Here is a 27,818-nt window from a genome sequence, read left to right on the forward strand (position 1 = left end):
ACATGTTGAAGTGCTATTTTGGGTTATTGTATAAAATTGTACTTGTTTCTTTTACTTTGTAATGTGGCTATTAGGAAACTTTAAATTGGAGTGTGGCTTGTAGTTGTGTCTCATAAGATACTTTTGTTTTGAGACAGGATCTTGCTCTGTCACCCAGTGCAGTGATAACAACCATGGCTCACTGCAGCCTCGAACTCCTGGACTCAAGTGATCTTCCCGCCTCATCCTCCTGTGTAGCTGGGACCACAGGGACGCACCACTATGCCCAGCTAACTTATTTTTTGTAGAGACAGGGTTTCGCCATGTTGCCCAGGCTGGTCCTGAACTCCTGGGCTCAAGCATCCTACCTGCCTTAGCCTCCCGAAGTGCTGGGATTACAGGGTGAGCCACCACACCTGACCTCACAATATACTTTCATTGGACCTCACTGTTATAGATCTAATCCAGTGTAGAATGATTTTTAAGTGCACACTGATAAAAGAAATAACATTGGCCAGGCACAGTGGCTCACGCCTGTAATCCCAGCACTTTGGGAGGCAGAGACAGGTGGATCACTTGAGGTCAGGAGTTCAAAACCAGCCTGTCCAACGTGGTGAAACCCCCCTCTACTAAAAATAGAAAAATTAGCCAGGCATCATGGTGTGTGCCTGTAATCCCAGCCACTCAGGAGGCTGAGGCACAAGAATTGCTTGAACTTGGGAGACGGAGGTTGCAATGAGCCAAGATCATGCCACCGCGCTCCAGCCTGGGCGACAGAATAAGACTCTGTCTCAAAAACAAAACTAAAACTAAAACGTTTTGGAACTAGATAGAGGTGATGATTGCACAACATTATGAATGTACTAAATGCCACAGAATTGTCCAGTTTAAAATGGTTAATTTTATGTTTTAGTAAATTTCATCTCAATTTCTCTAAAAGGTGAGTTGATCTTAAAGTATTACATATGAGGTACACAGGTGTGGGGGGGTGTTATGGTACAGGAAATAACAAAAACTTGAACACCCCTGTTGTAAGCCATCCCTCTTGAGGGAGCGGGGACTTTGAAAACCTGAGAGAAGGCCAGGTATGGTGGCCCGTGCCTGTAATCCCAGCACTTTGGGAGGCCGAGGTGGGTGGATCACCTGAGATTGGGAGTTCGAGACCAGCCTGGCCAACATGGTGAAAACCCATCTTTACTAAAAATATGAAAAAATTAGCCAGGCGTGGTGGCGCACACCTGTAACCCCAGCTACTCGGGAAGCTGAGGCAGGAGAATCACTTGAACCCAGAGGTTGCACTGAGCCAAGATTGCAGCATTACACTCCAGCCTGAGCAACAGGAGCGAGACTCCATCTCAAAAAAAAAAAAAAATCTGAGAGAAGCCTCTTGGTCCCAGCCTTTCTCTGACAGCCACGGTGACAGGCTCAGCTGTCCTCAGAGTACAGCCCTGTCACTGGCCTTGCTCCTGTCTCAGGGCTGGGAAGACTGTTGTTGTCATTCCAAAGATCCCACCTGGATCAGGGAACATTCCCCACAGAAGGGTCAGCCATACAGTGCCAGATTCTCCAGGAGAAATTCACCAAAGAAGTGGAGTCCCCTTGGGGACAGATTCAACTTGTATTGTCAGCCAGGAGCTGACGTGGCACTTCTGAGAAGAGGCGGGTGCACCTGCTGGCAGGTGCTTTGTGCACCTTTCAGACAGGTCAGGATCCAGCCTGTAGGCAAATTTACTTTTGCTTTGGCTTGTAAAACTGAACCTGCCCAGCCTTCATTCTTTCCCTGGAGAACGCCTAAGGCCCCAAAGCCCCTAAGGCCAGGAAGCCCGGCCTACTGATTTCCAGTGAGGCCACGAGTCCCCTCCCTGGTTAGCAATTTGGTTTTCACTGCCTTGGGGGAGAGGGCCTGCCCTTGCTTGAGAGGAAGAACCTGGAAGGCTCGGCTCAGTCTCCTCTCTTGGAAGAGAAGAGTGTGTGTGCAGAAGGGAGTAGAAAATGTTAGAGGTGTTTCATCTTCTTGACAAAATGACATTGTAAGATGTGTGTATATGTTTTTAAAAATAGTACATAGGGGCTGAACATGGTGGCTCACTCCTGTAGTCCAGTACAGGGAGGCGGAGGTGGGAGTATCGCTTGAGGTCAGGAGTTCCAGACCAGCCTGGGCAATGTAGGAAGACTTCATCTCTACCAAAAAAGAAAGAAAGAAAGAAAGAAATTTTAATTAGCCAGGCATGGTGATGCATGCCTATAGTTCCAGCTACTTGAGAGGCTGAGGTGGGAGACCTCCCTTGAGCCTGGGAGGTTGAGGCTACAAGAAGCTGTGTTCATGCAACTGTACTCCAGCCTGGGCAACAGAGCAAGGCCCTGTCTCAAAAATATTTATAGGCTGGGCGTGGTGGCTCACGTCTGTAATCCCAACACGTTGGGAGGCTGAAGCAGGCGGATCACTTGAGGCCAGGAGTTGGAGACCAGCCTGACCAACATGGTGGAACCCTGTCTCTACTAAAAATACAAAAAAAGTTAACCAGGCGTAGTGGCGCACACCTGTAATCCCAGCTACTCAGGAGGCTGAGGCAGGAGAATTGCCTGAACCCAGGAGGCTGAGATTGCAGTGAGCTGAGATCGCACCATTGCACTCAAGTCAGGGTGACAGAATGACTCCATCTCAAAAAAATAATAATAATAAATATATATATGTGTGTGTGTGTGTGTGTATATATACACACACACAATACATATATATAATATATATATATAACATGGGTGTGTATTTGTATATATTTGTATTTCATTAACAGTAATGTAATCATTGTTTTTCAGACCTGCTTTTTTAAAGGCTGCAGAAAACTTCACTCTTCTGGTTAAGAACAACATCTGGTATCCCAAATTTAATTTCAGCAAGTAAGTGGTGGCCGCGTGTGTTGCGTGAGTTCACCAGGCTCTTGGAGAAACTTCTGGCTCTTCTCTCTTCTCTGAGGTTTTCCTTGCTCTGATTTTCTGCTTCCTCTCGACTTTAGGAGGAATATCCTTCCCAACATCACCACTACTTACCTCAAGTCGTGCATTTATGACGCTAAAACAGATCCCTTCTGCCCCATATTCCGTCTTGGCAAAATAGTGGAGAATGCAGGACACAGCTTCCAAGACATGGCCGTGGAGGTGGGTGCGGGTCCTGGCTCTCCTGACCCAGCCCTGGAGGCATCTCGTGCCAGGCGCTGAGGAAAGCCTCGCCGTGTCTCTGCTGCTCACCCCCAGGGAGGCATCATGGGCATCCAGGTCAACTGGGACTGCAACCTGGACAGAGCCGCCTCCCTCTGCTTGCCCAGGTACTCCTTCCGCCGCCTCGATACACGAGATGTCGAGCACAACGTGTCTCCTGGCTACAATTTCAGGTGGGCGTGAGCTTGGACCCCTCGCTCATGTTGTGGGAGGTGCTGGGGCTGGGTACATGCCAGTGGGGGCACCCACGCCCGCTGAAGACTAGCACTCAGGCAGCACCCCAAGGACAGGCTGCTGGTCCCCCATCCAAGGCAGCAGGAAGGCCATGCCGGGAAAATGCGCTTAGTGGTGTCCTGCTCTGAGGCCATCCCAGCCCCCGAGAACCCTCCTTGCCCTTTCCTGCCACAAGAAACGTGTTGAGATAGTTCTTAGAGCAGCCAGGAGAGGCTGGGGGCTTGAGCTTTCCAGCGCCAGCCTCAGCCATGACCTCCATTCACTGTCTCGAGGAGCGGATGATCCATGATCCTCCAGTCCAAAGGCCTCTGGGGCCTGGCCCAGGAATTGGTTTCTCAAAGGTTGAACCTGTGCCAGAATCTCCAGAGTGCAGGGGACACCGGTTTGAGGCCCCTGAAAGGCCTTGCTTGGTTCCCTGCTACAAATGCTGGCATCTCGGTGTCCGGGGGTAGTTGTAAGCAAGTCCCACAAACAGTGGCTTGCAACCACAGGACTTGATTCTCTCGCAGTTCTGGAGGCCACAACCTAAAATCCAGGCGTCAGCGGGGCCGTGCTCGCTCTGAAGGCTCTGGAGAGAGTCCTTACTTGTCTCTCCCGGCTTCTGGTAGCCCACGGCGTTCCTTGGCTTGTGGACGCATCACTCCAGTACTCTGCCTCTGCCATCATGAGGCCTTCTGCCCTGTGTGTGTCTCTGTGTCTTTTCTTCTTGTAAGGACAGCAGTCACTGAATTTAGGGCCCACCCTACTCCAGTATGACCTCATCTTAACAAATTACGTCTGCCAAGATCTTATTTCCAAATAAGGTCACACTCCCAGGCTTCAGGTAGATGTGAATTTTGGGGGACACACTGTTCAACCCACTACAGCTGATGATCTCATGACAGGGTCTTATTGCCACTTCCTTGAGGCAGCAGAATCTGTAGCCAGGTACATTTCCATGTACCCTTTGTTGCATTTTTCACACTCCTTAAAAAAGAGGCCCTCCAGGCTGGGCGCAGTGACTCATGCCTGTAATCCTAGCACTTTGGGAGGCCAAGACAGGCAGATCACCTGAGGTTGGGAGTTCAAGACCAGCCTGGCCAGCATGGCGAAACCCCGTCTCTACTAAAAAAAAAGGAAAAAAAAATACAAAAATTAGCTGGGCATGATGGCGCATGCCTGTAATCCTAGCTACTTAGGAGGCTGAGGCAGGAGAATCACTTGAGCCAGGGAGGCAGAGGTTGCAGTGAGCCAAGATCGCACCACTGCACTCCAGCCCCTGCGACAAAGCAAGTCTCCGTCTCAGGGGAAAAAAAAAAAAAAAAGAGGCCCTGCAAGGACCTTCCTGGGCCCGTTCAGCGGCACTTTGGGCTGCACTTGCCTCCCTCTAGTGGTGACATGTGGAATCCGATCCATACGGGATCCTAAGACCTCTGTAATTGTGGGATCTGCTGTCCTTTTGAAACTTCTGGCTCACTGAGTAAAGCAGGTATTTGAATTTTTCTTTTCTAACAGTTAGATTTGTGTTATTCCATCTCTGCTGTCACATACTTCTTGTGGAAACCTCAAGCTTAGGTCAGAGCCCTAAAACAGAAAGACCTCAGGACGCCTATCCCCTGACCTCGGCCAGCACCAGGCCCTGCCTGTCTCCCAGGCCTGGCCCATGGCATGGAAGTTGTGGGCCAGATAAAGCATGGACCTAGGGTGTGGGCCGAGGCTCCTGGCGGATCTCTGGAGAACATGGGGTAGCAGATGGTATGTCTTGATGGTTCTTCACCAACCATCCATCCCCTGCTCACGCGTGTGCGCACTCTCTCGCTCGCTCGCTCTCTCTCTTTTTTTTTTAAGGGAGTGATTTGCTCTGTCCCCCAGGTTGGAGTGCAGTGGCGTGATCTCAGCTCACTGCAACCTTTACCTCCCGGTTCAAGCGATTCTCCTGCCTCAGCCTTCTGAGTAATTAGGATTACAGGCACCCGCCACCACACCCAGCTAATTTTTTGTATTTTTATTAGAGATGGGGTTTCTCCATGTTGACCAGGCTGGTCTCGAGCTCCTCACCTCAAGTGATCCACCCACCTCAGCCTCCCAAAGTGCCAGAATTACAGGTGTGAGCCACCACGCCTGGCCATATATTTTTAAATGGTCTTATTGAGATGCAATTCACATGCCATACCATTCACCCATTTGAAGTGCAGAATTCATCGTTTTCACTATATTCACAGATAAGTGCAACCTTCACCACAGTCCATTTTAGAACATTTCCATCATCTCAAAAAGAAACCCTGCACCCTTCTGTCATTCCCCTGCCCCTGGCAACAGTGGTCTACTTTCTGTCTCTGCAGATGTGCCTCTTCTGGGCATTTCATACAAATAGAATCAATATGTGGCCTTTCGTGTCTGGCTCCTTCCCCTTAGCCTGATGTTTTCAAGCTTCATACATGTTGTAGCCTGTGTCAGTACCTCGTCTCTTTTTATGGCCAAATATTCTGTTGTGTTGACAGACAACGTTTTGTTCATCTCTTTATCTGTGTGACAAATCAGTGGTTCTTGTTGTTGTTGTTCTTCTTGAAGACTGTGTGCACAAAATCAATGTTTCTTTGAAAAAATAAAAAAGAAAGCCCTGGGTCAAGAGATTGAGATCATCCAGGCCAATCTGGTGAAACCCCGTCTCTATTAAACAATCCAAAAATCAGTTGGGCGTGGTGGCGCGCACCTGTAGTCCCAGCACTTGGGAGGCTAAGGCAGAATTGCTTAAACCCGGGAGGTGGAGGTTGCAGTGAGCTAAGATTGGTGCCCCTACACTCCAGCCTGGCAACAGAGGGAGACTCCATCTCAAAAAAAAAAAAAAAAAGGCCCTGCACGGATGCTGTGTTTGGGGCTGGCTTAGTCCCCTCCTGCAATGCTGGCTGGTCACATTCTTACTGTTAGATGTTGGAGGCCAGGGTCCCTTGAGGGAGGCAGGTGGGATGTACCAAGTGGGATGTTGAGAGCAAACTGTTCAGGTTCAGGAGGGTATGGTGGTGCTGGAGAAAGAGGTCTCCCTGTGTCCCTCCACCTCATGGGTCCCGCGTCTTCCTGCTTGCACAGCCCACCTCAGCCAGGAGAGGCCCCGAGCCGCTCCAGCATCTGTTCAGCCAACAGAGTGGACCATTCACCCATACCAGCTCCACTCTAACATCCTCTCCCAGGGCCCAAGGTCCTGCCCCAGCCATCTCCCCCGATCCATCCTCCTTCTCCTCAGGTTTGCCAAGTACTACAGAGACCCGGCTGGCAAGGAGCAGCGCACGCTCATCAAGGCCTACGGCATCCGCTTCGACATCATCGTGTTTGGGAAGGTAGCTCGCCGCCACTGGCTCCCCTCCGTCACTCCCTGCAGGGACAAGGGGCCTCTCCCTGCCCCTGCAGAAACACTTTTTTCCTTTTCCTCTGTCTTGACAGGCAGGGAAATTTGACATCATCCCCACCATGATCAACATCGGCTCTGGCCTGGCGCTGCTGGGCATGGTGAGTGGGCTAGGCCCTGCCTTCACCCTCACAGTGAGGTGAGACCCTGGGCTGGGCTCCTGGTCCTGACCCTGGGCCTCAGACCTCAGATGTGTTTCTAGACTTGACCCTCTGGCCTTCTTTCCCTTGGCCCCCAGCCCTCCTCCCACCTTCCCTTCACCAAGACCACACCCCTTGGGTCCCAGCCTTCTCCCAAGAGATAGGGGTGCCTTTCCATTCTGGTAAAGATTCTAAGCTTCTCAGGAAGGGGCACGCAAAGAATAAGAGGGGCTGCAATCCTGGCTCACTCTTACCCTGTGCTAAATTCAGGCGACCGTGCTGTGTGACATCATAGTCCTCTACTGCATGAAGAAAAGACTCTACTATCGGGAGAAGAAATACAAATATGTGGAAGATTATGAGCAGGTGCGCCCCTCCTGGCCCCCAGCAGGTGCAGGCCTCTTATCTCCCGGGTGCGGGAGCCCTGGGCGTGGGCCCGTCTGGGAGGCCATTCTGCAGAGGCTGGCGCCAGTGTGGCGCAGTGTCCCCCTGTTAACCCGGCCGTCCCGCCATTCAGCAGCTGCTCCATCCCTAGGCCCGTACTTGATTGACTCTTTAAACCCAGCCTCGTTTCAATGAGCGATATCTCAAGTTGGTTATGATAATGCATGCTCTGAGAACGCCTGTGTGCACACACTATTTCAGTTCACCTTGTGGAACAGGAAAGGTTGGGTTCCAGGCCTGGGACCAACTTGAGAACCCCTGACAGTGAAGTCCCTGGCACCGCCCTCCCGCCTGCCACAAGGGGTCCCAGGGGTACCTTGATCTGCTTGTGTCCTTCTTTGCAGGGTCTTGCTAGTGAGCTGGACCCGTGAGGCCTACCCCACACCTGGGCTCTCCACGGCCCCATCGAAGAACAGAGAGGAGGAGGAGGGAGAAATGGCCACCACATCACCCCAGAGAAAGTTCTGGAATCTGATTGAGTCTCCACTCCACAAGTACTCAGGGTTCCCCAGCAGCTCCTGTGTGTTGTGTGTAGGATCTGTTTGACCACTCGGCCCAGGAGGTCACCAATCTGTTCTTGGCTGGGTCAACTCTGTTATTCCCGCAACCTGGGGTTGTGAGGGGGAGCGCTGGCCCGAGGAAGTGGCACTGCTGTGACTTTCAGGGCTGGAGCTGGCTTTGCTCAGAAGCCTCCTGTCTCCAGCTCTCTCCTGGACAGGCCCAGTCCTCTGAGGCACGGCGGCTCTGTTGGAGCACTTTATGTGGCAGGGGAGGCCGCCTGGTTGCAGTCACTAGACTTGTAGCAGGCCTGGGCTGCAGGCTTCCCCCAACCATTCCCTGCAGCCATGAGGCAGAGCTGGCATTTCTCTTCAGAGAAGCGCTGTGCTGAAGTGATTGAGGACCAGACATTAAAACGTGATTTTCTTAATCCCTGTCTGTTGTCTCGTAGCATGTGCTAGAACTTTCCTTCCTACCCTTTACAACAACCAGTAAATCCACTTGTCCGGCTCACTGTGCTCAGAAAAGGTCCATGGGATAGTCTATTTCTGGCGCTTATGCACATTTTCCCCTACTTCTTTATTTATTTTTGAGGCAGAATCTCACTCTGCCACCCAGGCTGGAGTGCAGTGGCACAGTCTCTGCACACTACAACCTCCACCTCCCGGGTTCAAGCGATTCTCCTGCCTCAGCCTCCCGAGTAGCTGTGATTACAGGCACACGCCACCATGACCAGCTAATTTTTGTATTTTTAGTGGAGACAGGGTTTCATCATGTCGGCCACGAGGCTGGTCTCGAACTCCTGACCTCAAACGATCCGCCTCCCTTAGCCTCTCAAAGTGCTTGGATTACAGGCGTGCACCACCATGCCTGGCCTATTTATTTTTATTACCCAGGCTGCAGTGCAGTGGCGCGATCACTGCTCACTGCAGCCTCCATCTGCTGGGCTTAAGTGATCCTCCTACCTCAGCCTCCCACAGTGCTGGGATTACAGGCATGAGCCACCGCACCCAGCTGCCTACTTTTTAAAGCCTAATAATTTCTGTCATTAGCTTGTCTTCCTATACAGTACACAGGACACTTTTTCTATAGTGACATCTTACCTGTGCTTCCTTTTGACATAATATTACAATTCTATGCTGTGGGCAACAATTTCTGGTAACATGGAAGTGGCTTCCTCTCCCCTCCCCGTTTGCTTCCCGAAAGTCTCCAGCCAAGAGCAGCAGCACGCATACCTAGCTCCACTCAGGTTCGAGATGTTCGTGAAGCTATTTCCGGCTGTGACTACATACCAACTAAATTGTTTTTTTGTGCTTTTTTGTTTTTCAGATAGAGTCTTGCCCTATTGCCCAGGCTGGAGTGCAGTGGCACAATCTCGGCTCACTGCAACCTTCGCCTCCTGGGTTCAAGCAATTTTCCTGCCTCAGCCTCCCAAGTAGCTGGGATGACAAGCATCTGCCACCACACACGGCTAATTTTTGTATTTTTAGTAGAGACAAGAGGGTCACCACGTTGGCCAGGCTGGTCTCGAACTCCTGACCTCATGATCCACTGCCTCAGCCTCCGAAAGTGCTGGGATTACAGGCGTGAGTCACCGAGCCCAGCCACACACCAGCTGAATTCTGCTTCAGGTATTCAGAATCTCCCTAGAGGAAGCAGTTTGCCCTTCACCTCTGCCATTACTTTGCGTCTGCTGGATAAATGGCTAACCTGGGCTTTTCTTGCTTTTGGGGAAAAAAAAAAAAAGTTTACCAACTCCCTTTATTGAAGCTCTGGTTCATGCTGCCTTAAAAAAAAAAAAAAAAAAAGCTTGTTGCCTGTAATCCCAGGACTTTGGGAGGCCAAGGTATCCACTTAAGTATAGGCATTCAAGACCAGCCCGGTCAACATGGTGAGACCCTGTTCTCTACAAAAAGTTAAATTAGCCGGGTGTGGTGGTGTATATCTGTAGTTCCAGCTACTTGGGTGGCTGAGGCCGGAGGATCACTTGAGCCCAGAGGTTGAGGCTGCAGTGAGCTATGATGGTGCCACTGTACTCCAGCCTGGGCACCAGTGTGAGACCCTGTCTGAAAAAATAAACAGTGCTTGCCTGGGCACATGGGTCAAATGAAGCTGGAATGCTTAGGACTGCTGATATGGGCTGAATGTGTCTACCGAAATTCACATGTTGGAAACTTAATCCCCAATGCAACCTTACTGGGAGGTGAAGCCTTGGGGAAGTGACTGATCAGGACTGTGCTGCCCTCATGAATGGGGTCGGTGCCCTATACAAGGGCTAGAGAGGGAGATCATGCCGTCTGCCCTGCCAGTGTCTGCCATGCGAGGACAACTCCCTCCCTCCAAAGGATGCAGCACCAGGGCACCCTCTCGGAAGCAGACAGCAGCCCTCACCAGATACAAAACCTGCCGGCACCTTGATCTTGAGCTTCCTGGCCTCCAGAAGTATGAGAAATCAATTTTTATTCTTTATAAATTACCCAGTCTTAGGTCCTCTGTAACAGCAGCACAAAACAGACTGAAGGCAATGGGTGTATCTATGACCTTGCTCGTTAAGGAGTGATGGTCACTGGCTGTCTTCCAAAGTGGGGGAGATGTTGTTTAGCCTCCTCTTTTCTAAAATAGAAGAGTGAAAGCCAGCGCTGGGGTGCGGGATGGGGGGTGTTTCCAGATGCCATGAACACCAGCAGGGGGCTGGGTGTGGTGATGTGCGCCCGTCATCCCAGCACTTCGGGAGGCTGAGGCAGGAGGATTACTTGGGCCAGGAGTTTGAGACCAACCAGCCTGGGCAACATATAGCAAGACCTCATCCCTACAAATAATTTAAAAATTAGCCAGGCATGGTGGTGCACACCTGTAGTCCCAGCTACTTGGGAGGCTGAGGTGGGAGGATGGCTTGAGTCCAGGAGTTTGAGACCAGGCCTGGGCAATATAGTGAGATTCTGTCTCTATAAAAAATTTAAGAATTACCTGGGTGCGGGGGCGGGTGTGGTGGTGGGCCCCTGTGGTCCCAGCTACTTTGGAACCTGAGGTGGATGGATCACTTAAGCCTGAGAGGTGGAGGTTGCAGTGAGCCGAGACTGCCACTGCACTCCAACCTGGGTGACAGAACGAGACCCTGTCTCAAAAAAGAAAAAAAGAAAACCAGAAGGGTTCTGCTGGCAAATTCTAACCCTTGGACAACTGACTTAACTTTTGGAGCCTCACTTCACAGATGATGATCCATAAAACAGGGTTAATCCCTACCTCAGGGGGTAAAGTATCACGTGGCATACCAGGCCATAGTTCAGTGTGACTGAGACTGCTCCGGGGCTGCGCACCTGTCTGGCGTCCACCAGAATCTTGCGATTACCTGCCTGCGAGAGCAGTGCTGTTAAAACTTCAGCATGCAGATGAGTCACCTGGGGAGCAGGTTTAAGCCAAGCCTGGGCATCTGCATTTCTTTTTTTCTTTTAATTTTTGAGACAGGGTCTCGCCCTGTTGCCCAGTCTGGTGTGCAGTGGCATGATCACAGCTCACTGAAGCCTTGACCTCCAGGGCTCACACAATCCCCTCACCTCAGCCTCCCGAGTAGCTGTGGGACCACAGGCATGCACCACCACACTCGATTAATTTTGTAATTTTTTTTCTTTTTTTTTTTTTTAGAGAGATGGGGTCTTGCCATGTTGTCCAGGCTGGTCTCGAACTCCTGGACTCAAGCAATCCTTCCGCCTTGGCCTCCCAAAGTGCTGGGATTGCAGGCGTGAACCACCGTGCCCAGCTGGCACCTACATTTCTAGCCCACTCGCAGGTGACACTGGCGCTGCTGGTCTGGGAACCACACTGAGTAGCGAGGTCCTAGGACATGCTCTAAATTAGAGATCTGCTGAATACATTAGCTTTGACTTGGGCGTCTGACCTCACTGTCAGCCTGAGGAACGAATACAGACATCAGGGCAGATGGCCTAAATAAACAACAACCAATACAAACCTCCCAAAGAGGCCTAGGCTTTGCACCATTTTGCTGTCTGTTTATTTCAACTTTACAGAGAAGCTTAAACATCTGTGGAAAAACACGAAAGGCTTATTTTTCTCTTAAGTTCATGTACTTTTTAGTGATAAATACACAGTATTTAACTTTATACACCTGATAAAAGGAAAATGCATAGTAGAAAGGGTCAGGAATGAAACAGAAGCATCGGGCGTTGAATTGATCACAGAGTAGAAAAGTCTGCAGTCCCCAGAAACTCGGCCTCCAGCTGGAGAGGGGAACCAGCGTACCCTGAAACTTCCCTAGCACCTTGGAAGCAAGTGGAGGTCATGGTTCTTCCACTCGGCAACGTGAAGCTCCCTGCTGGAAGACAAGTGACAGCGACAGGCCAGGCCTGTGTCCACCTGCACAGGCATTCTCCTTGTTCCAGAAAGGCTCTGAGGATGGGAGCCCTGCCTCTCAGGAAAGGCCAAGCCAGTGGGGAGAGGCCTCTGCAGCCCTAAGTGTCAACAAGGGGCTCAATAAGGCTTTCTGGGAGCCACTGGCAGCTGGTGGGATGGAAGGGGGAGGTGGAAAAGGGTAGAGGAAATGGGAAGTGGATGGAGGGTTTGTGCTTCCTTCGAGGCCACAGGTGCAGGCCACAGGTTGCTTACACCAGATTGGTCCCACAGATGAGCCAGCAATGGAAGAAATTATGGGCGTCCTCTTTGCCCCCCTGGAAGAGCTGCTCATAACAGCACCTCCTTTCCTGACAGAGCTGGCTTTTGAAAAATCAATGTGCTCCAACAGAGTGGCAGCTCAAATGCTTTGTGTTTACAGCTATCTTGGCTTATCCTTTTCATGTGGGGTGGGTCCTTTCCACAGCTTGCTTTGGTGTTTTTTCGTAAAAAAAAAAAAAAAAAAGTCATCAATGTGGGCCTCCCCCACCCCACTGCCCCCACAGCTGGGTGCTGCCTGATTGCTGGCATTCCCTGGAAGAAATCTTAGATGGAAGGTTCCATGGTGGGGAGAAATGGCATTGTCTGATGCAGCTGTGTAAACAAGAGAAGCCCTGCAGAAGCTCTGAGCACTGCCGCCCCCTGGGCCAGCCACCGGGCCAGGCCAGAGCCCACACAAGCAGGCTGGGCCTAAGACTAGGGACCCGCTGGCTTTAACCTCTGCAAGGTGCTTATTGCAAACTAACCAAGCCCCTTCTGGTGCCAGAAGGGGTGGAGCTATTGAGTCCTCTCCCCATAAACGTAAAGTCAGGAGGGAAAGAGGAAGTGCTGGGTTACCCAGCAGGCAGGCCAGATGGCCCTCTCTAGACTACCTGTCCTTTGCTCTTCAAAACCAGCATTCCCTAATTCTGAACTGCTTATAAGATAGCAAAACAAGTCTGGCTAAACTATAGTCAAGAGCTTAGGATCTATGGAAGCCAAGAAGGCCCAGGGCTCCATGAATGGGCTGGGCAGGGGCACACGGTCTTGCCCTTGTCTGAGAAGTCCTCACACCAGGGCTGATCAGATGTAAACGACGGGGAAGCAGAGTTTCCCAGTGCCGTCTTTCCCCAGTCCAGATTCTGCCAAGCCCTGGAAAGCAGAGCTGGAAATCTTCCAGAGTCCTTCCAGCTTTCATCCCCCTCAACTTCACACTCCCCTACCTGTGACTCTGAAAGGAGTCACACTTGAACCTCAACCAAACTTCCCAATATTAATTGGAAGTCAAAAAGATGAACCCTTTCTTGCTGGACTGTTAGCTACAAAGGGGAACTTCCTGTGCCAAGCCCTGGTTTCCTCATAGCCCAAGGGGTGCTGTGGGTTTCAACAATCTTCTCTAAAAGGGTGTCCCAAGGTTATTGTGTGGAGTCTAGGGAAGCTCAGATCCTCAGGATGAACATTTGTCTTTCGGTCCAGTGAAAGCATTTCCCAACTGGCCCTCCAGAAACTGGATATTTCATTGACCACAACAATCAGCTAGGATTTAAAATGAAAACAAAACCTTAGCAGTCTTTAGAATATACAGGTTATGAACTAGCTAAGCTGCTAATATACACAGGCGGGCATAGGTTTCATCGGCTCTAACTGATCACATGTCTGAAGCCGTGAAATATAATCATTTCTGAACTACTGTGCTTTAGAGTTCAGTCTGGTTAGAGACTTGAAAATGGTTTTTTGTTTAATCTTAAGCCATGTAATGTACATGGAAGCATAGGATTTCACCCTGAAGTTTCCGTAATTGGACAAAGAGATTTACCAGAGCTCGGTCAACTATCTCAGAAACCTACTTTGAGCAGCTGTCATGAAGAAACACGTTCAGTCTTTCAGGAGAAACTTTTTCCCACCACAGCTGCTGAATACCCTTCCAGGCTTGGAAAATCCCCTTCCAGAAGCACTTATTAAATTTCAAGCCCTTTCCGCCTTCCTGACAATTCTACCCATTAAAAAATTTAAAAATCCTTCTTACAAATAAGTTGCATCAAAGCTCCCTGCAGCTACTGAGGGCCAGCCCTGCTCTGACTCCTTGAGACCATGGCTCTGGAAGGTGCCATGGTTTGGGGTTTGTACAAGGAGCCACATCTAGCCCCCTACTCCCTATCAAATGCAGCAAACACCTCCATGGCCTGAGACCACTGGAGTTTCCTGCTCACCTTTCCACAGTTGTCAAACCCCACACACAGTCACTTGGTATATCTGACACGGTTCTGAAAATCACAATGAAGGATTTTTGGCATAAAAACGTTTTAAAAAGCAATTGTCCCAAAATGCACATGGGTTTGGGTCTGCAACTCCTCACACCCGCCTGTTCAGCCAGCCAGCGGCCAAGGTCGACGTCATGGAGTCAAGTCCTTTTTTTTTTTTTTTTTTTTTTTTTTGGCCCCTTTAAAACAACAAAGGAAAAAACAGATAACCAGAGATGACGATCGAGGCTCTACACACGTGCTGGGTTTCCGTAGGACATGCTGCTATGGAAACGCGGTGCAGCAGCCCCCAAGAGGCGATGCGGCGCGCATGCGAGGTCGAGCGATCCAGGCAGCTACTCGGGCTCCATCGCCTCCTCCGGCCGCGGTGGATGCATGCGTGTGGGGGAGCCGGCGGCGGGGGCCCGGCATCTTTCCACGCAGGGACTGCCTCTCACAAGAGCACTTCCTCCTCCCCCACGGGGGGCGGGTCGGTGCCCTGGAGGTTGTCTTCGCTGCCTTGCTTCCTGCTCACCGAACAGAAAACCAACATTAAGACTCCGAGAAATGCCAGCGAGGCCCTGAGCCAGCTGCTCCCACATCGGGGCCCCCTGCCCAAGTGGGCCGTCGCGCACCCCCTGGAACGTGATCTAGGTAACTCAGTCTTTGAGATCCTCTCCCCTTTTCCTCGCTCACATGAATTTTTCAAAGGAGACTTTGCACCCAACTCCTCTGTAAATGAAAGACCAGCATCATTTGCCAAAAATAGCAAGGAACTGTACAACTGTTCCAAAACTATGTAACACCAAAAATCATTGCACAAATCCCACGTAGAAGGCACCCCCCACCCTATGGCACCTGTCATACCAGGTTTTTAGGTACTTCGACCCCCCACTTAGGCTATGAGCTCTTACAGGGAAGGGACTGTGATGCTTGTCCTCAGTCACCAGATGTTGAGTTCCTTGTGTGGGGGGTGATCAGAGCCTCCCCTGCCTGGCCTGGCACACAGCTGGCCCTCAAGAAAGGGCTGCTGACAACTGCTCCAGGGATCCTCCCGCCTCAGCCTTCCTGCAGCCAGCCCTGAGGTAGGAGCACCTCAGACAGAAGAGGAGGCCCCTTCCTTCTTGGAAGTGGGAGAAGGAGAGCCCTTGTGTCCCTGAAGAGCCCAGGCTGGAGCCACCAATGTGACAGCATGGATGGTGTGACAGATGCAATGGGAATCCCCAAGGAGGGGCCCATCCCCTCACCACCATCACACAAGCTCCCCCGTTCTTAGGGAGGCCACTGGGCATGCCATGGGTTACTGTCTGTCCCTCCCCAACAACAGTCCGTGTCTCCTGTCCAGGAGGGAGACTGTCCTTACACAAGGGAAGAGAAAGCGTGATGTCTGGCTTGCTATGTTTCTGATGGAGAATGCGGGTAAGGTCCCCGGGGAGAGGTCAGGCCTTCAGTCTCTGCCCTCGCAGTTGCCTGTTGATAAGGGCTGGCATGCTGGGGGCTGAGGGCAGGGGATCACAGGTGAGGGAAGGAAGGGGCAGTACAGCCCTTTGGGCCACTCTCCATCTGCTGGTGTCTTGCAATTTTGATCTCATTGAAATTAAGGCCAGGCACAGTGGCTCACGCCTGTAATCCCACTACTTTGGGAGGCCGAGGCAGGCAGATCACCTGAGGTCAGGAGTTCTAGACCAGCCTGGCCAACATGGTGAAACCCTGTCTCTACTAAAAAAATACAAAAATTAGCTGGGCATGGTGGCACACATCTATAATCCCAGCTACTCAGGAAGCTGAGGCAGGAGAATCGCTTGAGCCTAGGAGGCAGACGTTGCAGTGAGCCGAGACCACACCACCATACTCCAACACTCCAGCCTGGGCGACAGAGCGAGACCCTGTCTCAAAAAAAAAAAAAAAAAAAGAAAGAAAGAAAACAGAAAAGAAACCAAGAGCAGACTTGCTCACAGACAGGAGGCAGCCCCAGTTTGGCAGACCCTAAAATGGAGATTGAGAGGAGGAAGGCCGAGGAAAGGCCAACCCGCTGGGTTTCCACTCCATCATCCGTGAGGCTCACACCCAAGGCTGAGCTGCCCAGGCATCTGTGTGGGCACAAGCTGGGGACTGCGTCTGCCTTCTGAGGCTGCTGAAGACTGGTTCTGAAGGACTGCCGTCTTCCGTGCTCTATGCTGGAGGGCAAGGTTTCTCTCAAAAGCATAAATAATTCCCAAACAGGTGTTCCTCCTAGATTACCATATAAGCCCTGACTCCCACAGGATGGGTGGCCAATCCATTTTTCTTTTTCTTTTTTTTTTTGAGACAGATTTTTCGCTCTTGTTGCCCAGGCTGGAGTGCAATGGCGCAATCTCAGCTCACCGCACTCTCCACCTCCCAGGTTCAAGTGATTCTCCTGCCTCACCTCCTGAGTAGCTGGGACTACAAGCGTGTGCAACCACGCCTGGCTAATTTTTGTATTTTTAGTAGAGACAGGGTTTCACCATATTGGCCAGGCTGGTCTCGAACTCCTGACCTCGTGATCCACCTGCCTTGGCCTCCCAAAGTGCTCGGATTGCCCAGCCTGGTGGTCAATCCATTTCATCTTGTAAGCCAGCTCCTAACACTTGTACAGGAATGTTCATAGCATCAGTCTTCATTCGATAGCCAAAAGGTGGAGACAAGTTCATCCACAGAGAAATGGATGAACAAACTGAGGTGTGTCCATACAATGGAATATTATTTGGCCACAAAAAGGAATGAAGCACTAATACATGTAGAGCATGGATGAACCTTGAAAACACGATGCTGAGTGAAAGAAGCCAGACACAGAAGGCCACGTAGTGTATGATGCCATTTATACGAAATGTCCAGAATCGGCAAATCCATAGAAAACTAAAAGACGAGTGGTTACTGGGGTGGGGGAGTTGGATGGGGACAGCTAAGGAGTGTAGGGTGCCTTCTTGGGCTGATGAAAATGTCGTACAGTTGATGGTGATGATGGCTGCAAAACTCTATTAGAAACCACAGAATCAAACACTTCCCATGGGTGAATTGCATGGTATGTGAATTGAACCTCAATAAAGCTATTTTTAAGAAACAGAAGTGACTGCCTGGAGCTCCCACCGAGTCAGGTGGCCACGACGGGCTCACTGGGAAGGGCAGTGGGGTCCCCACCCACCACAGCACCTGCAGCAGGGGTGCCCAGCAGGTTCTCCCGGTCTCATAGGGACACAAGGCTTCATCTGTCCTGGGAGGTTCTGGTCACCTGGGCTGGGTATGCGTATGAAGGAAGGGTGGCTCACAGCAAGGTCTGCATCCACTCGGGGGAGGGAACTCTTACATTACTTTGTAACAGGTGGGAAGGGGACTTATTTTCTAAGTCTAAACACATCAGAGAAAGAGAAGTGGAGGCTGGAGAGCCCCTAGCAAAGAGCCACACAGTGCAACATGCCTGATCTATGCACTGACCATGCGGACTCGGCGGGGGGCACCCACGGGCCCCGTGACAGAGCTTCAACGCCATTGACGTGCACTGAGAAGACGTGGGTGCCACATGGAATCTTCAGACCTGGGTGCATTCTCAGGCATTCCAGCTGGAGCGCCATGCACCCGCAGCCCCAGCCCACATGCATGACCCACCATCGGGTCCAAGCCCCCGAGGCCCCTCGTTCTAATACTGGGTCTGGAGGCCCGTGGTGAGCCCGGCCACAGCAGCTCAGGCTGGAAGGAGCGTCTGCCTGGGTGGGGATGCCCCCGTGCTCTGCAGCTGCCCACCCACCCCCCCTCAGGCCCCAGCAGAGGCTACGGCACAGGCAGGCAGGTGTTACCTTGAGCTCAGACAGGGACTCACATTCCCTGGTTGGTTTTTTGCTGGAATCACCAGAGGGAGGGAAAAGGGAAGTGAGAAGGGACGCTTGGGATCCACGAGATGCCCATTCCCCCACCCAGAGACACTCAGACCCCAAACACTAGCTTCATAGAGCTGGAGCCAGGGTGGCATTGACAGCAGGTGAGTGGACACCCCTCTGCATGGACACACACAGTCCTGAATGAGACCACACTGCTCGCCCAGCACAGAGCCTCAAACCTCCCCATCAGGCACTCACACTCCTGGGCCACAAAAGTGCTTTTCCTCTGACTGCCAAGAGCCCCCCAGCTACAGTGCAAGTCCCCGAGAAACGTAAATTTCAGGTGGATTAGCTGTCAGCAAAAGGAGGTGAGCTGAGCCCAGGCTGGGGTGCTGACTGTCCCAGTGCACCAGGTGGGTCTCATCTGAGTCTCTCCAGATGGTGCCACTTCAGGGAGGACCTGTGCAGACTGCTCTGGGCAGGGCTGCCCCAAGCTCAGCCTCCAGCCCCCACTCCCCCACCCAAGAAGGCAGGCGGCCACTCACGTGAGCAGGTTTCCAGGCGCTGACAGGGAACGCTCCTCCCGCCGGCTGCCCTCGAATGGGTTCCCAAAGGAGCGTTTACGTATCATGGTCTTCACCAGGATCTGAAGAGGGAGAAAAGAGGAGGTGGCAGGTGACTGCTTGGCCAGGTGGGGGCGATTCCGGGCAACATCCTCCCTCTTCCTTCTCCCCAGCCCCTGCCAGCGCCCAGGGCTGGTGGCTGATGGCAGGCCTTTGAGAGAAACTGGACAGCCCCCCGCCGCTGCAACCAACCCCCACCAAAAGAATCCTCTGGAAAAAGGTGCTGTCCTGCACCACACCTTCAGCCACTGCTCAGCATCTCTCCCAGGCCTCCCTGCTTTCCACCTCCCTCCCATCCCTTCCAAAACCCAGATCTGGTCCCCTCACTACCTGACTCAGAATCCCCACCCAGAGGGGTCTGGAACTTGGCCTGTGGTCAGCCAGAGAGCCCCGGAAAGTTCTGGAGCAAGGACGTGAACCAGTCACTCTTGGTGATGCTCTTGGCTGCCATTTCCCATGAAGGGAATGGCCTGCAGACCCCCTAAGAGTCACTGGGCCCCTCACCCCACCCCAACCAGGGCGCGGTGCCCCTTCAAGCTGTTTCGGGAATTCATGGAGCTTCTGACTTTTTAAGCATTTGCTGCTAACAAGAAGAATAAGTGTTTAAGAAACACTAATTTACCAAAAGGTGCAAACACCCAAATGCCCATCAACTGAAGAACAGATAAACTCAAAGCGGTCTGTCCGTGCAATGGAACATGATTCAGCCGTAAGAAGGAGTGAAGCACTAATCCTTGTACAACACGAACGGACCGTGAAAACCTGCTACGTCAAAGTAGCCAGGCCCGAAAGGCCTCAGAGTGTAGGATTCCACCAGAATACACAAATCTATAGACACAGAGGGCAGGTGAGTGGGTGTCAGGGCTGCGGGGAGGGGAATGGAGAGTCACTGCTGATGGGCGGGGGTGTGAAGTAATGAAAATGTTCAGAACTATTGAGGGGATAATTGCATGCCACTGTGAATGTCACAAACGCCACTGAATTGTTCACTTTAATTTTATGTTATGTGAATTCTACCTCAATTTAAAAGAAGGAGCGGGGGGCCGGGCGCAGTGGCTCACACCTGTAATACCAGCACTTTGGAAGGCTGAGGCGGGTAGATCACCTGAGGTCAGGAGTTTGAGACCAGCCTGGCCAGCATGGAGAAATCCCGTCTCCACTAAAAATACAAAAATTAGCTGGGCGTGGTGGTGGGCACCTGTCATCCTAGCTCCTCGGGAGGCTGAGGCAGGAAAATTGTTTGAACCCAGGAGGCGGAGGTTGCAGTGAGCCAAGACCACGCCACTACACTCCAGCCTGGGAAACAAGAGCAAAACTCTATCTCAAAAAAAAAAAAAAGAGAGAGAATAAAGGCCTCTTCCCCGACTGACGTTCTTACAGTCAGTCACTGGGACACACCAGCCCCTGTTTCCTCTGAGTCTGGGCAAGTGTCACTCCCCCAGGTGAGCCCACCCTGCCACCTCCCCTGTGGCCTTGTCACCCCAGGGCAGGAGCTCCTCCTCTGTGAAGCCCCCAGCCCCTGCACCTCTCTGCACTGGCCTCTGATCACACAGGAGGCTGATTCTTCCCAGGTCCATCTTTCTTATAAGGCCAGGAGCCCCTCCCCCAGCAGCCCTCCCCCAGCCCCTGCCCCCGAGAGCAGGCACTGGGCTGTGCTCCTCTTTGACACCTGTGCCTGGCACACACTGGCTGCTCCATGAGTGTTTGCTGAATGATGAACACATGCAGGGGGCCTGGACCTTGCCATCTTGTCCCAAGTCAGACCACTTCCCAATATCTACCTGCCCATCCCTGCTCCAGCTGCCCTGGTTCAGACCCTGATTCAAACCCATGCTCTAGGAGTAAAGATGTGAAACCTCACCACACACTCCCTCCACCTTCCTTGCCCTGCTTCAGCGGCCCCGCCCGGTGTGTGTGAGCCCCTCCGCCCTCTCTCAGCGGAGTTAACACCCTACCATCCTCTCGGTGTCTATCCACTTCTTCCCAGTGGGGCCAAGTGTCCCTCCATTAGGGGCATGTCCTGCGGTCCCTCTACTGCACTGTACATACATTTGTTGGTTTGACCAGCATCTGCCTCTCAAGCATGGCCGAGGCCATGGGAGTTTTGTTCATCACTCCACTCAGCCCCTGCTCCCAGAATTCAACAAGTGATTCCCAAATAATGAACGCCTACTCCAGACCTCCAGGGCCAGACGCTTTCTCCCAAGAACCTGCAGCTGAGACCTGGGGAGGAAAGGGAGGGCAACTGATTCAGGACTAGAACATCCTGAGCCTGGAACAGAGTAACCCATGGGGGGTGCAGAGTCCGACACCAGCTGCCTACTTGTCTATGGGTGCAGGGGGTGGGAGGGTGGCTGAGGAAGGGTGAGTGGGTGTGGGTGAGTCTTCAACAGTGAAGGTCACAAACAGCCCTGGCTGGGGAAAGAGTGGAGGAAGATGCGGCTGGATGCCCCAGCCAGGGCTCAGCTTTGGGAGGAGAGAGGAAGTGTGTGGGGAAGCAGAGAGGAGAGGTGCAAAGCTGGAGGAGCAGGAGCAGCATCCGGGCTCCTACAGGGGCAATCCTTCACAGCTGGACCTTCTGTGCCTTTCCAGCCAGTCTCACGGGTCCCTTCCAGAGCCCAGGGGCCCACCGGCCCACTGGGACTAGTGCTGGCCAACTGCAACCAGGCCTTTTGAGGTGGCTGTGGTGGGACAACCTGCTGGTCTCTGTCCCCAAGCCTGCTGCCTGGAACCTGGATCCCTGGGACTCCTGGTCTCCCTCTTGGAGCTAACTGCCCTCCTGGACAGGGACTGGTCAGTGGCGATTTCCAGAGCCTCAAAGGTTAGGCCTGAGGACTCTACATTCTGGCTCCTTCTTCCTGGGTCAGGATCCAAATTCAAGGCCATAAAAGGGGACCTGCTGGCTCCTAAGCAAAATCCCACCCTCACGAGATGGGCAGAACGTTCTGAGCATGTGCGTGGAAGTCCCCGCCTCTATCCCTGGTGGCTACCCACATGGCAGACGTGAGATATGCTACACCATCCACCCTGGAGCCTGAAATTCCAGCCAGGTGGGAATCCTGGCTTAGAGACCTCGGCTCCGGCTCCCAACCCTTGCCTGCCTGGTACTTCCCCTAGTTCCTCTCCCCTGATGAGCTCTGAAAGCAGGAATTCCAGAGGGAGAAACTCCCCTTCCCTATGGTAACACGGAACCTGGCTCAGAAGATGCAGGGGTCACCTGGCCTGATGCGTGACCGAAGCCCAGAGGTCAGCAGCTGTGGGTTAGGGGCGGCCCCCGGCCATCTCCTGACTCCCGGGCACCCGCCTGTGTCCAGCCTGTCCTGGCCAGGCCCCACCTCAGGCTCCTGGGTCCCTGCTGTGGGTCAGGGGTCCATCTGCCTTACCACGGTCGCCAGGCTGGGAATGTGTTTGACTGAGTTCTCGACCTCCTCTTCAGTCACTTCGACCAGCGTGCAGTTCTCATCCTCCGACGGCAACGGCTCCGCCCCGTGCCTCGTGACCCAGGGGTGCAGCTTCAACGAACGACAGGAGGGGTGAGGGGCAGATGCGGCTGGCTCCCGGAGGGCCCTGCCAGCGAGCGGAGCCACGAGGGCATGCAGGAGGGAGAGGCGAGGGCCTGTGGTCAGGCATGCAAGACAGCTGGCGAGCAGAGGGCAGGGGTGAGCGAAGGGGCAGAAATGTGAAGACGGAGAGACAGAATGGGAGGAGCTTTGAGGCTGAAATGGGAGCGGGGTGATTCTCCATCCGGCCCCAGGTCTTGGCCGAAGTGACGGGAATTTGGCATCTGCCTTGCCTGGCTGCCCGAGGAGCATCCATCACTCCTCAGCCACAATCCCTGACACCTGGGAGGCTCGGCGCACAGCAGGCAGCATTCTCCCCATCTCACAGCAGGAGAGAGAGACTTGGAGGCATGGTGGGACCAGCTGGCAGGACACGAGCAGGAGAGGACCCAGACAGGAGTCTGCCCCCTGGGGTCCAAGCCCCAATCCATGATTTTTTGGGCTGCCTTCTGTTAAGACCTTCAAATGCCAGTGAGCTAGGTGCCTAGGAGGTCCCAGGGCAAATCTCTAGATTTCCTAAAGGGCCAGATATATGTGTGTGGTATTAGTGGAGATGTTTTGGGGGAGTACACTTCCCAAAAAGTGCTTTCTGCAAGAGGGTGGGATTCAGCAGGCTGGGGAGGTCGAATAGCTCATTAATTTCCTCCCATCTTCACTGCAGTTTCTCAAAGGGACTGGCCTTTGGAAAGGACCTGAGCTCTGGGAGCAGGGTGTGGAGCACGGAGGCCCCAGGCTGGTCTGCAGAGGGTGGATACTGTCAGCCCATGCCAGCTGGAGCAAGTGCAGGCTGGCCGGTCATAGATCCCACTCCCACAATCACAGTGCACACAACGCCCAAATCTTCCTCCCCAACCCTCAACAGCCGCCAGCAGCTCAGAGGCCCTGGGGCATGGGAGAACAGCGGTGCCAAGGAGGGTGTGGCGCTGTGGACACATGGGTGTGGGGTCTGGCTGAGGCAGGGCTGAGCCAAACAATTCCAAGCACGGGGCACAGGCCAAGCCAAGGGTACCTTGATTTCTGGCACCACGATCCTCGACTCAGGGTTCTTGTCCAGCATACGGGTGATCAGGTCCTTCAAGTCCTCAGCTATGTCGGGCCTGGGGAGGGAGACGCATCAGGGTGGGAGACACGGGACCGCCAATAACTCGGACAGGAGTGATACGGGACGGCTGCAGATACTCACTGGTCTGGAAATTCCAGGGCCTGACTCTTGATCTTACTGTGTAAACACATGATCCGCTCGTCCATGAATGGGCACTGCAAAAAGGCCAGCGTCAGAGTGGCAGTCAATGATGGCCACATCTGCCCTTCGAGGGCCACCTGTGCTGTGCCACTCCACATAGGATACAGCAGAGAAATCAATCGTGGCCCAGGTTGGGGGCAAGCAGCTCCCATTCTCCCCGAGAATGGCCCAGACACAGGTGTGGGGCCTGGCCGACGCAAGGCGGAGCCAGGAATGGCCCAGGAATGTCCCTCTCAAAGGGCTAGAGCCTTTCCCAAGCACACTGCAGCCTCCCTCTGTAGCGGGGCCTCAGTTTACCTACTTACACCAAAGCAAACAATGTTTATCACCCACTTGCCAGGTGAACAATAGGAACGACATGAATAACACAAAAGACTTTGTGGCAGCAGCAGTGATTTTCAAGGGCTTAGCCTGGACTGCGCCATGCCCTGCCCTGAGGTTTTCATTCACTATTCCCCATCCCTGGAATGTTCTTCCCACCAACATCTACGTGGCTTGGTCTCTCCCACCATGCAGGTGTCTGACTAAAGCTCACCTTCTCAGGGAGGCCTTCCTGAAGCCCTGTCTAAAACAGACAACCCCCAATACCGCCACCGCCCACATCACTCCTCATGGTGGCACTTATCCCTGACGTTATCGTACAGATTTATTTGTTTATTGTTTAACCCCTCCCACAGGAATGTTAGCGCCAAGAAAGCAGGGATTTCTGTCTGTCTTGTTCACTGCGGACTCTCCCATGACTAGGTGCGTTCCTGGCACAAAGTAAGGGCTCAATAAATATCTGCTGAATTAATGGATACTTAATTATTTCTGTCAATCCTCTCAGAAGTCATCAGAAATAACAAGTAGTATTCTCATTTTACAGAAGAGAAAAACAGAAGTTCAGAGAAATAATGTGCCCCAGGAAGTACGAAGAGCGATTTCAGCCTAGATTCAGCTGACTCCGAAGCCTATTGTTGCACCACCTTCTGGGTGACAAATCGATGCTTTCACCCAGCCGAGGGCCTGACTCAACGGGAGCTCGGCCATGTGTGCTGGAAAAGGAATCTTTACATGGGGCACTGTAAACGCTGGAAAAGGTGGCAGAGGGACCTGAACCACCCCGTCTAAGGAAAACGATTTCATTAAGAGCAGTGGCTTGAGCTCTAGCTAGTCACTGCCTTCTAAGGCATTTGGAAGGAAGAGCAGAGATGGTGGTAACTTACTCTGAAACACAGTAAGAAACCAGATGGACTGAGGGATGGGTAAGGAATGAACAGACAAGCACAGGAAAAAGTTAATAGTAGAATCCAGGTGGTGGGTATGTGGGTGTTCACGGGACAATTCTTCCAGCTTTGCTATATGATTGAAAACTTTTCTAATCAAATACTGAGAGGCAATCATTATAAACTCCTTTACTTCTTCACGGGACCAGTTTCTCAGGCTTTCCTCGATAAGAACACAAGCTCAGGAAAGGGAAAAACCTGTTTTTACTGCTCACATAATCAAACTGAACTTCAGAGTTAAAACAAGAAGGCCAGGCGCGGTGGCTCAGGCCTGTAATCGCAAATCCCAGCACTCTGGGAGGCCCAGGCGGGCAGATCATTTGAGGTCAGGAGTTTGAGACCAATCTGGCCAACATGGCAAAACACCATCTCTACAAAAATACAAAAATTAGCCGGGTGTGGTGGCTGGCATCTGTAGTCCCAGCTACTCAGGAGGGTGAGGCAGGAGAATGGCGTGAACCCAGGAGGCGGAGGTTGCAGTGAGCCGAGATCGCACCACTACACTCTAGCCTGGGTGACAGAGCGAGACTCCATCTCAAAAAAAAAAAAAAAAAAAGAGAAGCCCCTAGATATCAATAATAACAAAATAACAACAACAGAAAAGCCCAAACAGCACTCCCTAAATCAACAATGGTAAACAGCTTTTAACTTCCATTCCAGTGTTACCCCTCTGACAAGAGCTTCTAGGAATACCCTGATGGAAAGAACATCAGAGCAGTATCAGGCTCAGGAGGAAAGAGTACGGTTATTGATTAGTGATGTCTGTCTTGGGCTCAGAAATGCGAGAGGTGGCAGAATTGCTGTCCTTGCCCTAAATTTATCAACTATTAATAAACTCTAGAGCCTCTGCCAATCCTTCTGTTTTAACAGACCATTTTTTCATAGATATGATTATGACATACATACACATGTACATTTGAGAAGGCATCCTTTTTCACATTGAGATCTAGGTGTAGAAATAAAATAACTCTTATTTTATTTTATTTTTTGAGACAGAGTCTCGCTCTTGTTGCCTAGGCTGGAATACAATGGCGCAATCTCAGCTCACTGCAAACTACGCCTCCCGGGTTCAGGCGATTCTCCTGCCTCAGGCTCCTGAGTAGCTGGGACTATAGGCACGTGCCACCACGCCCGGCTAATTTTTTGTATTTTTAGTAAAGACAGGGTTTCACCATGTTGGCCAGGCTGGTCTCCAACTCCTAACCTCAAGTGATTCGCCTGCCTCAGCCTCCCAAAGTGCTGGGATTACAGGCGTCAGCCACCATGCCCAGACTAAAATAACTCTTAAGTAAGTACTGTCTCCCTGCAAAGGTGACTATTAACCCAGGGGCTACCCAGCAGCACTGAGGGGACAGGACACCCCACCCTCTTACCTGGCCAAAGACAAAGCAGTATAGTGTCACGCCCATGGCCCAAACATCCAAGGCCTACAAGAAAAAGAGCTTAGTGTGAGGGCACAAGGGGCGGTCCAGCCTCCAATCCTCCAGCTTTCCTTTGGGGAACCACCTCTTGACTCAGCCCTTAGAGTTGGGGTGAGACCAATCCTGTCTCCTAGGCTCTGGGGCAGGCACAGGATCCAGGCCAGGCCAATGAGAGCACAACTACCCCCAGCCATAGTGATTGGCTCAAGCATGGCCACATGACCCACGTTGGGCCAATCAGAGCCAACCCCAGGGTTTTCACAGGAGCTATTCAGAACAAGGAATGCGCTTGCCACTGAGGTTGGCAAATGATAGAAAGTAACCTGGTCCCTGGGTGCCTGACCCACCTGTGGAGGAAACCAAATAAGAAAAACAACTGAAAGATGGAGAGAGATGGTTTCTGTTTGAGTCCCTGGATCTAGTCAAGCCTGAAGCCTACCCCTCAGTATCATGATCCAGTGGCTTCACTGTTTAAGCCTATGTGCGTTGGGTTTCTGCTGCTTACAGCCCAAAAGACATTGACACAGGCAGAACTCTGTGGCTGAGGCAGGCCCAGGCTTACCTTCCCAGAGAAGATCTTGCGGGTCTCGGAGAGCGACTCGGGCGCCATGAAGGCGGGTGTGCCCACGGTGTTGGAGAGGAGAGCATCACTGCCCTTGAACTCATTGCTCACACCGAAGTCAGCAATCTTGATGTGCCCATCTTCTCCGACCAGGAGGTTGGAAGGTTTGATGTCACGGTGGATGATCTTCTGGTAGTGTACTGGGGAGGCGTAGACAGCAGGTGGGAGATAGGGGCAAGAAAACCCCATGAGCACCTCTATGCGGCCACATGGCTTGGAGACATAGGCATGGCACCCTCTGGTGCCTGGTCTCCCACAGACCCAGGCCTTTTCCAACCTTCCACTCCCCAAACCTGCCACGTACTGACAGGCTCTAAAAGATGAGGGGGAAAGTGTCTTCAAGGAAGTCCCAACCCACCATCACCCCACCCCTTCCCGACAATGACACATGAACACTGCCAACAGCAATTCGTAATCGCCTGTTATTAACTCACAAGTGACAGTGCATGGAAAGTTTTTGCTGCGCTTGGCTCACAGCCAGAAGTGAGAATGACAGCAAAACATAGTTTAATTTACCAACAGCCAATACTCAACTGATTTACCAAACCAACAATGACCTGAGCATGCCGATTTGAAATGTGAACCACACACAGAACTGAGGGCTTGGCTAACTCCTCCTGGCTGGATACCAGCCCATGGTACAGGCCAGCTCTATGGGCTGGAAGACCCAGCTGCCGTTTCTGGGGTGATGATGATGACAAAGATGATTTCAGTAAAAGCAGTAGCAGCTCCCTC

General features: G+C 52.2%; 2 protein-coding genes and 1 long non-coding RNA gene across 10 annotated transcripts in view; 2 read left to right on the forward strand and 1 right to left on the reverse strand.

The window, feature by feature from the left end:
* The window catches only part of P2RX4 (purinergic receptor P2X 4), a 24,558-nt gene extending 16,235 nt beyond the window's left edge, over positions 1-8,323 (forward strand). For 2 of the 4 annotated variants that reach the window (XM_017946251.3, XM_017946252.3), the window contains exons 6-12: positions 2,797-2,877; positions 2,994-3,135; positions 3,232-3,368; positions 6,650-6,743; positions 6,847-6,912; positions 7,222-7,317; positions 7,740-8,323. In XM_017946251.3, the coding sequence (XP_017801740.1) occupies positions 2,797-2,877; positions 2,994-3,135; positions 3,232-3,368; positions 6,650-6,743; positions 6,847-6,912; positions 7,222-7,317; positions 7,740-7,766 (643 nt within the window). In that variant the 3' untranslated portion in view covers positions 7,767-8,323. Of the gene's footprint in view, positions 1-2,796; positions 2,878-2,993; positions 3,136-3,231; positions 3,369-6,495; positions 6,744-6,846; positions 6,913-7,221; positions 7,318-7,739 lie in introns of those variants that run through there. The other 2 variants (XR_004176229.1, XM_031650827.1) reach the window with 2 other exon arrangements.
* Positions 8,324-9,874: 1,551 nt separating this feature from the next.
* LOC116268943 lies at positions 9,875-12,763 on the forward strand. Its single transcript, XR_004176230.1, has 2 exons — positions 9,875-10,335; positions 11,536-12,763. It is a non-coding gene; the product is annotated as an uncharacterized LOC116268943 (long non-coding RNA).
* Positions 11,880-27,818, reverse strand: part of CAMKK2 (calcium/calmodulin dependent protein kinase kinase 2) — a 58,519-nt gene continuing 42,580 nt past the window's right edge. Inside the window, exons 10-17 of one of the 5 annotated variants that reach the window (XM_003907279.4) lie at positions 27,024-27,223; positions 26,414-26,467; positions 23,716-23,789; positions 23,542-23,629; positions 22,356-22,484; positions 18,895-18,995; positions 18,329-18,371; positions 11,880-15,043 (exon numbers count right to left, since the gene is read on the reverse strand). In XM_003907279.4, the coding sequence (XP_003907328.1) occupies positions 14,873-15,043; positions 18,329-18,371; positions 18,895-18,995; positions 22,356-22,484; positions 23,542-23,629; positions 23,716-23,789; positions 26,414-26,467; positions 27,024-27,223 (860 nt within the window). In that variant the 3' untranslated portion in view covers positions 11,880-14,872. Of the gene's footprint in view, positions 15,044-18,328; positions 18,372-18,894; positions 18,996-20,588; positions 21,196-22,355; positions 22,485-23,541; positions 23,630-23,715; positions 23,790-26,413; positions 26,468-27,023; positions 27,224-27,818 lie in introns of those variants that run through there. The other 4 variants (XM_017946254.3, XM_003907280.4, XM_017946255.3 and 1 more) reach the window with 4 other exon arrangements.

Source organism: Papio anubis, chromosome 9 (genome assembly GCF_008728515.1).
Source record: "Papio anubis isolate 15944 chromosome 9, Panubis1.0, whole genome shotgun sequence".
NCBI lineage: Eukaryota > Metazoa > Chordata > Mammalia > Primates > Cercopithecidae > Papio > Papio anubis.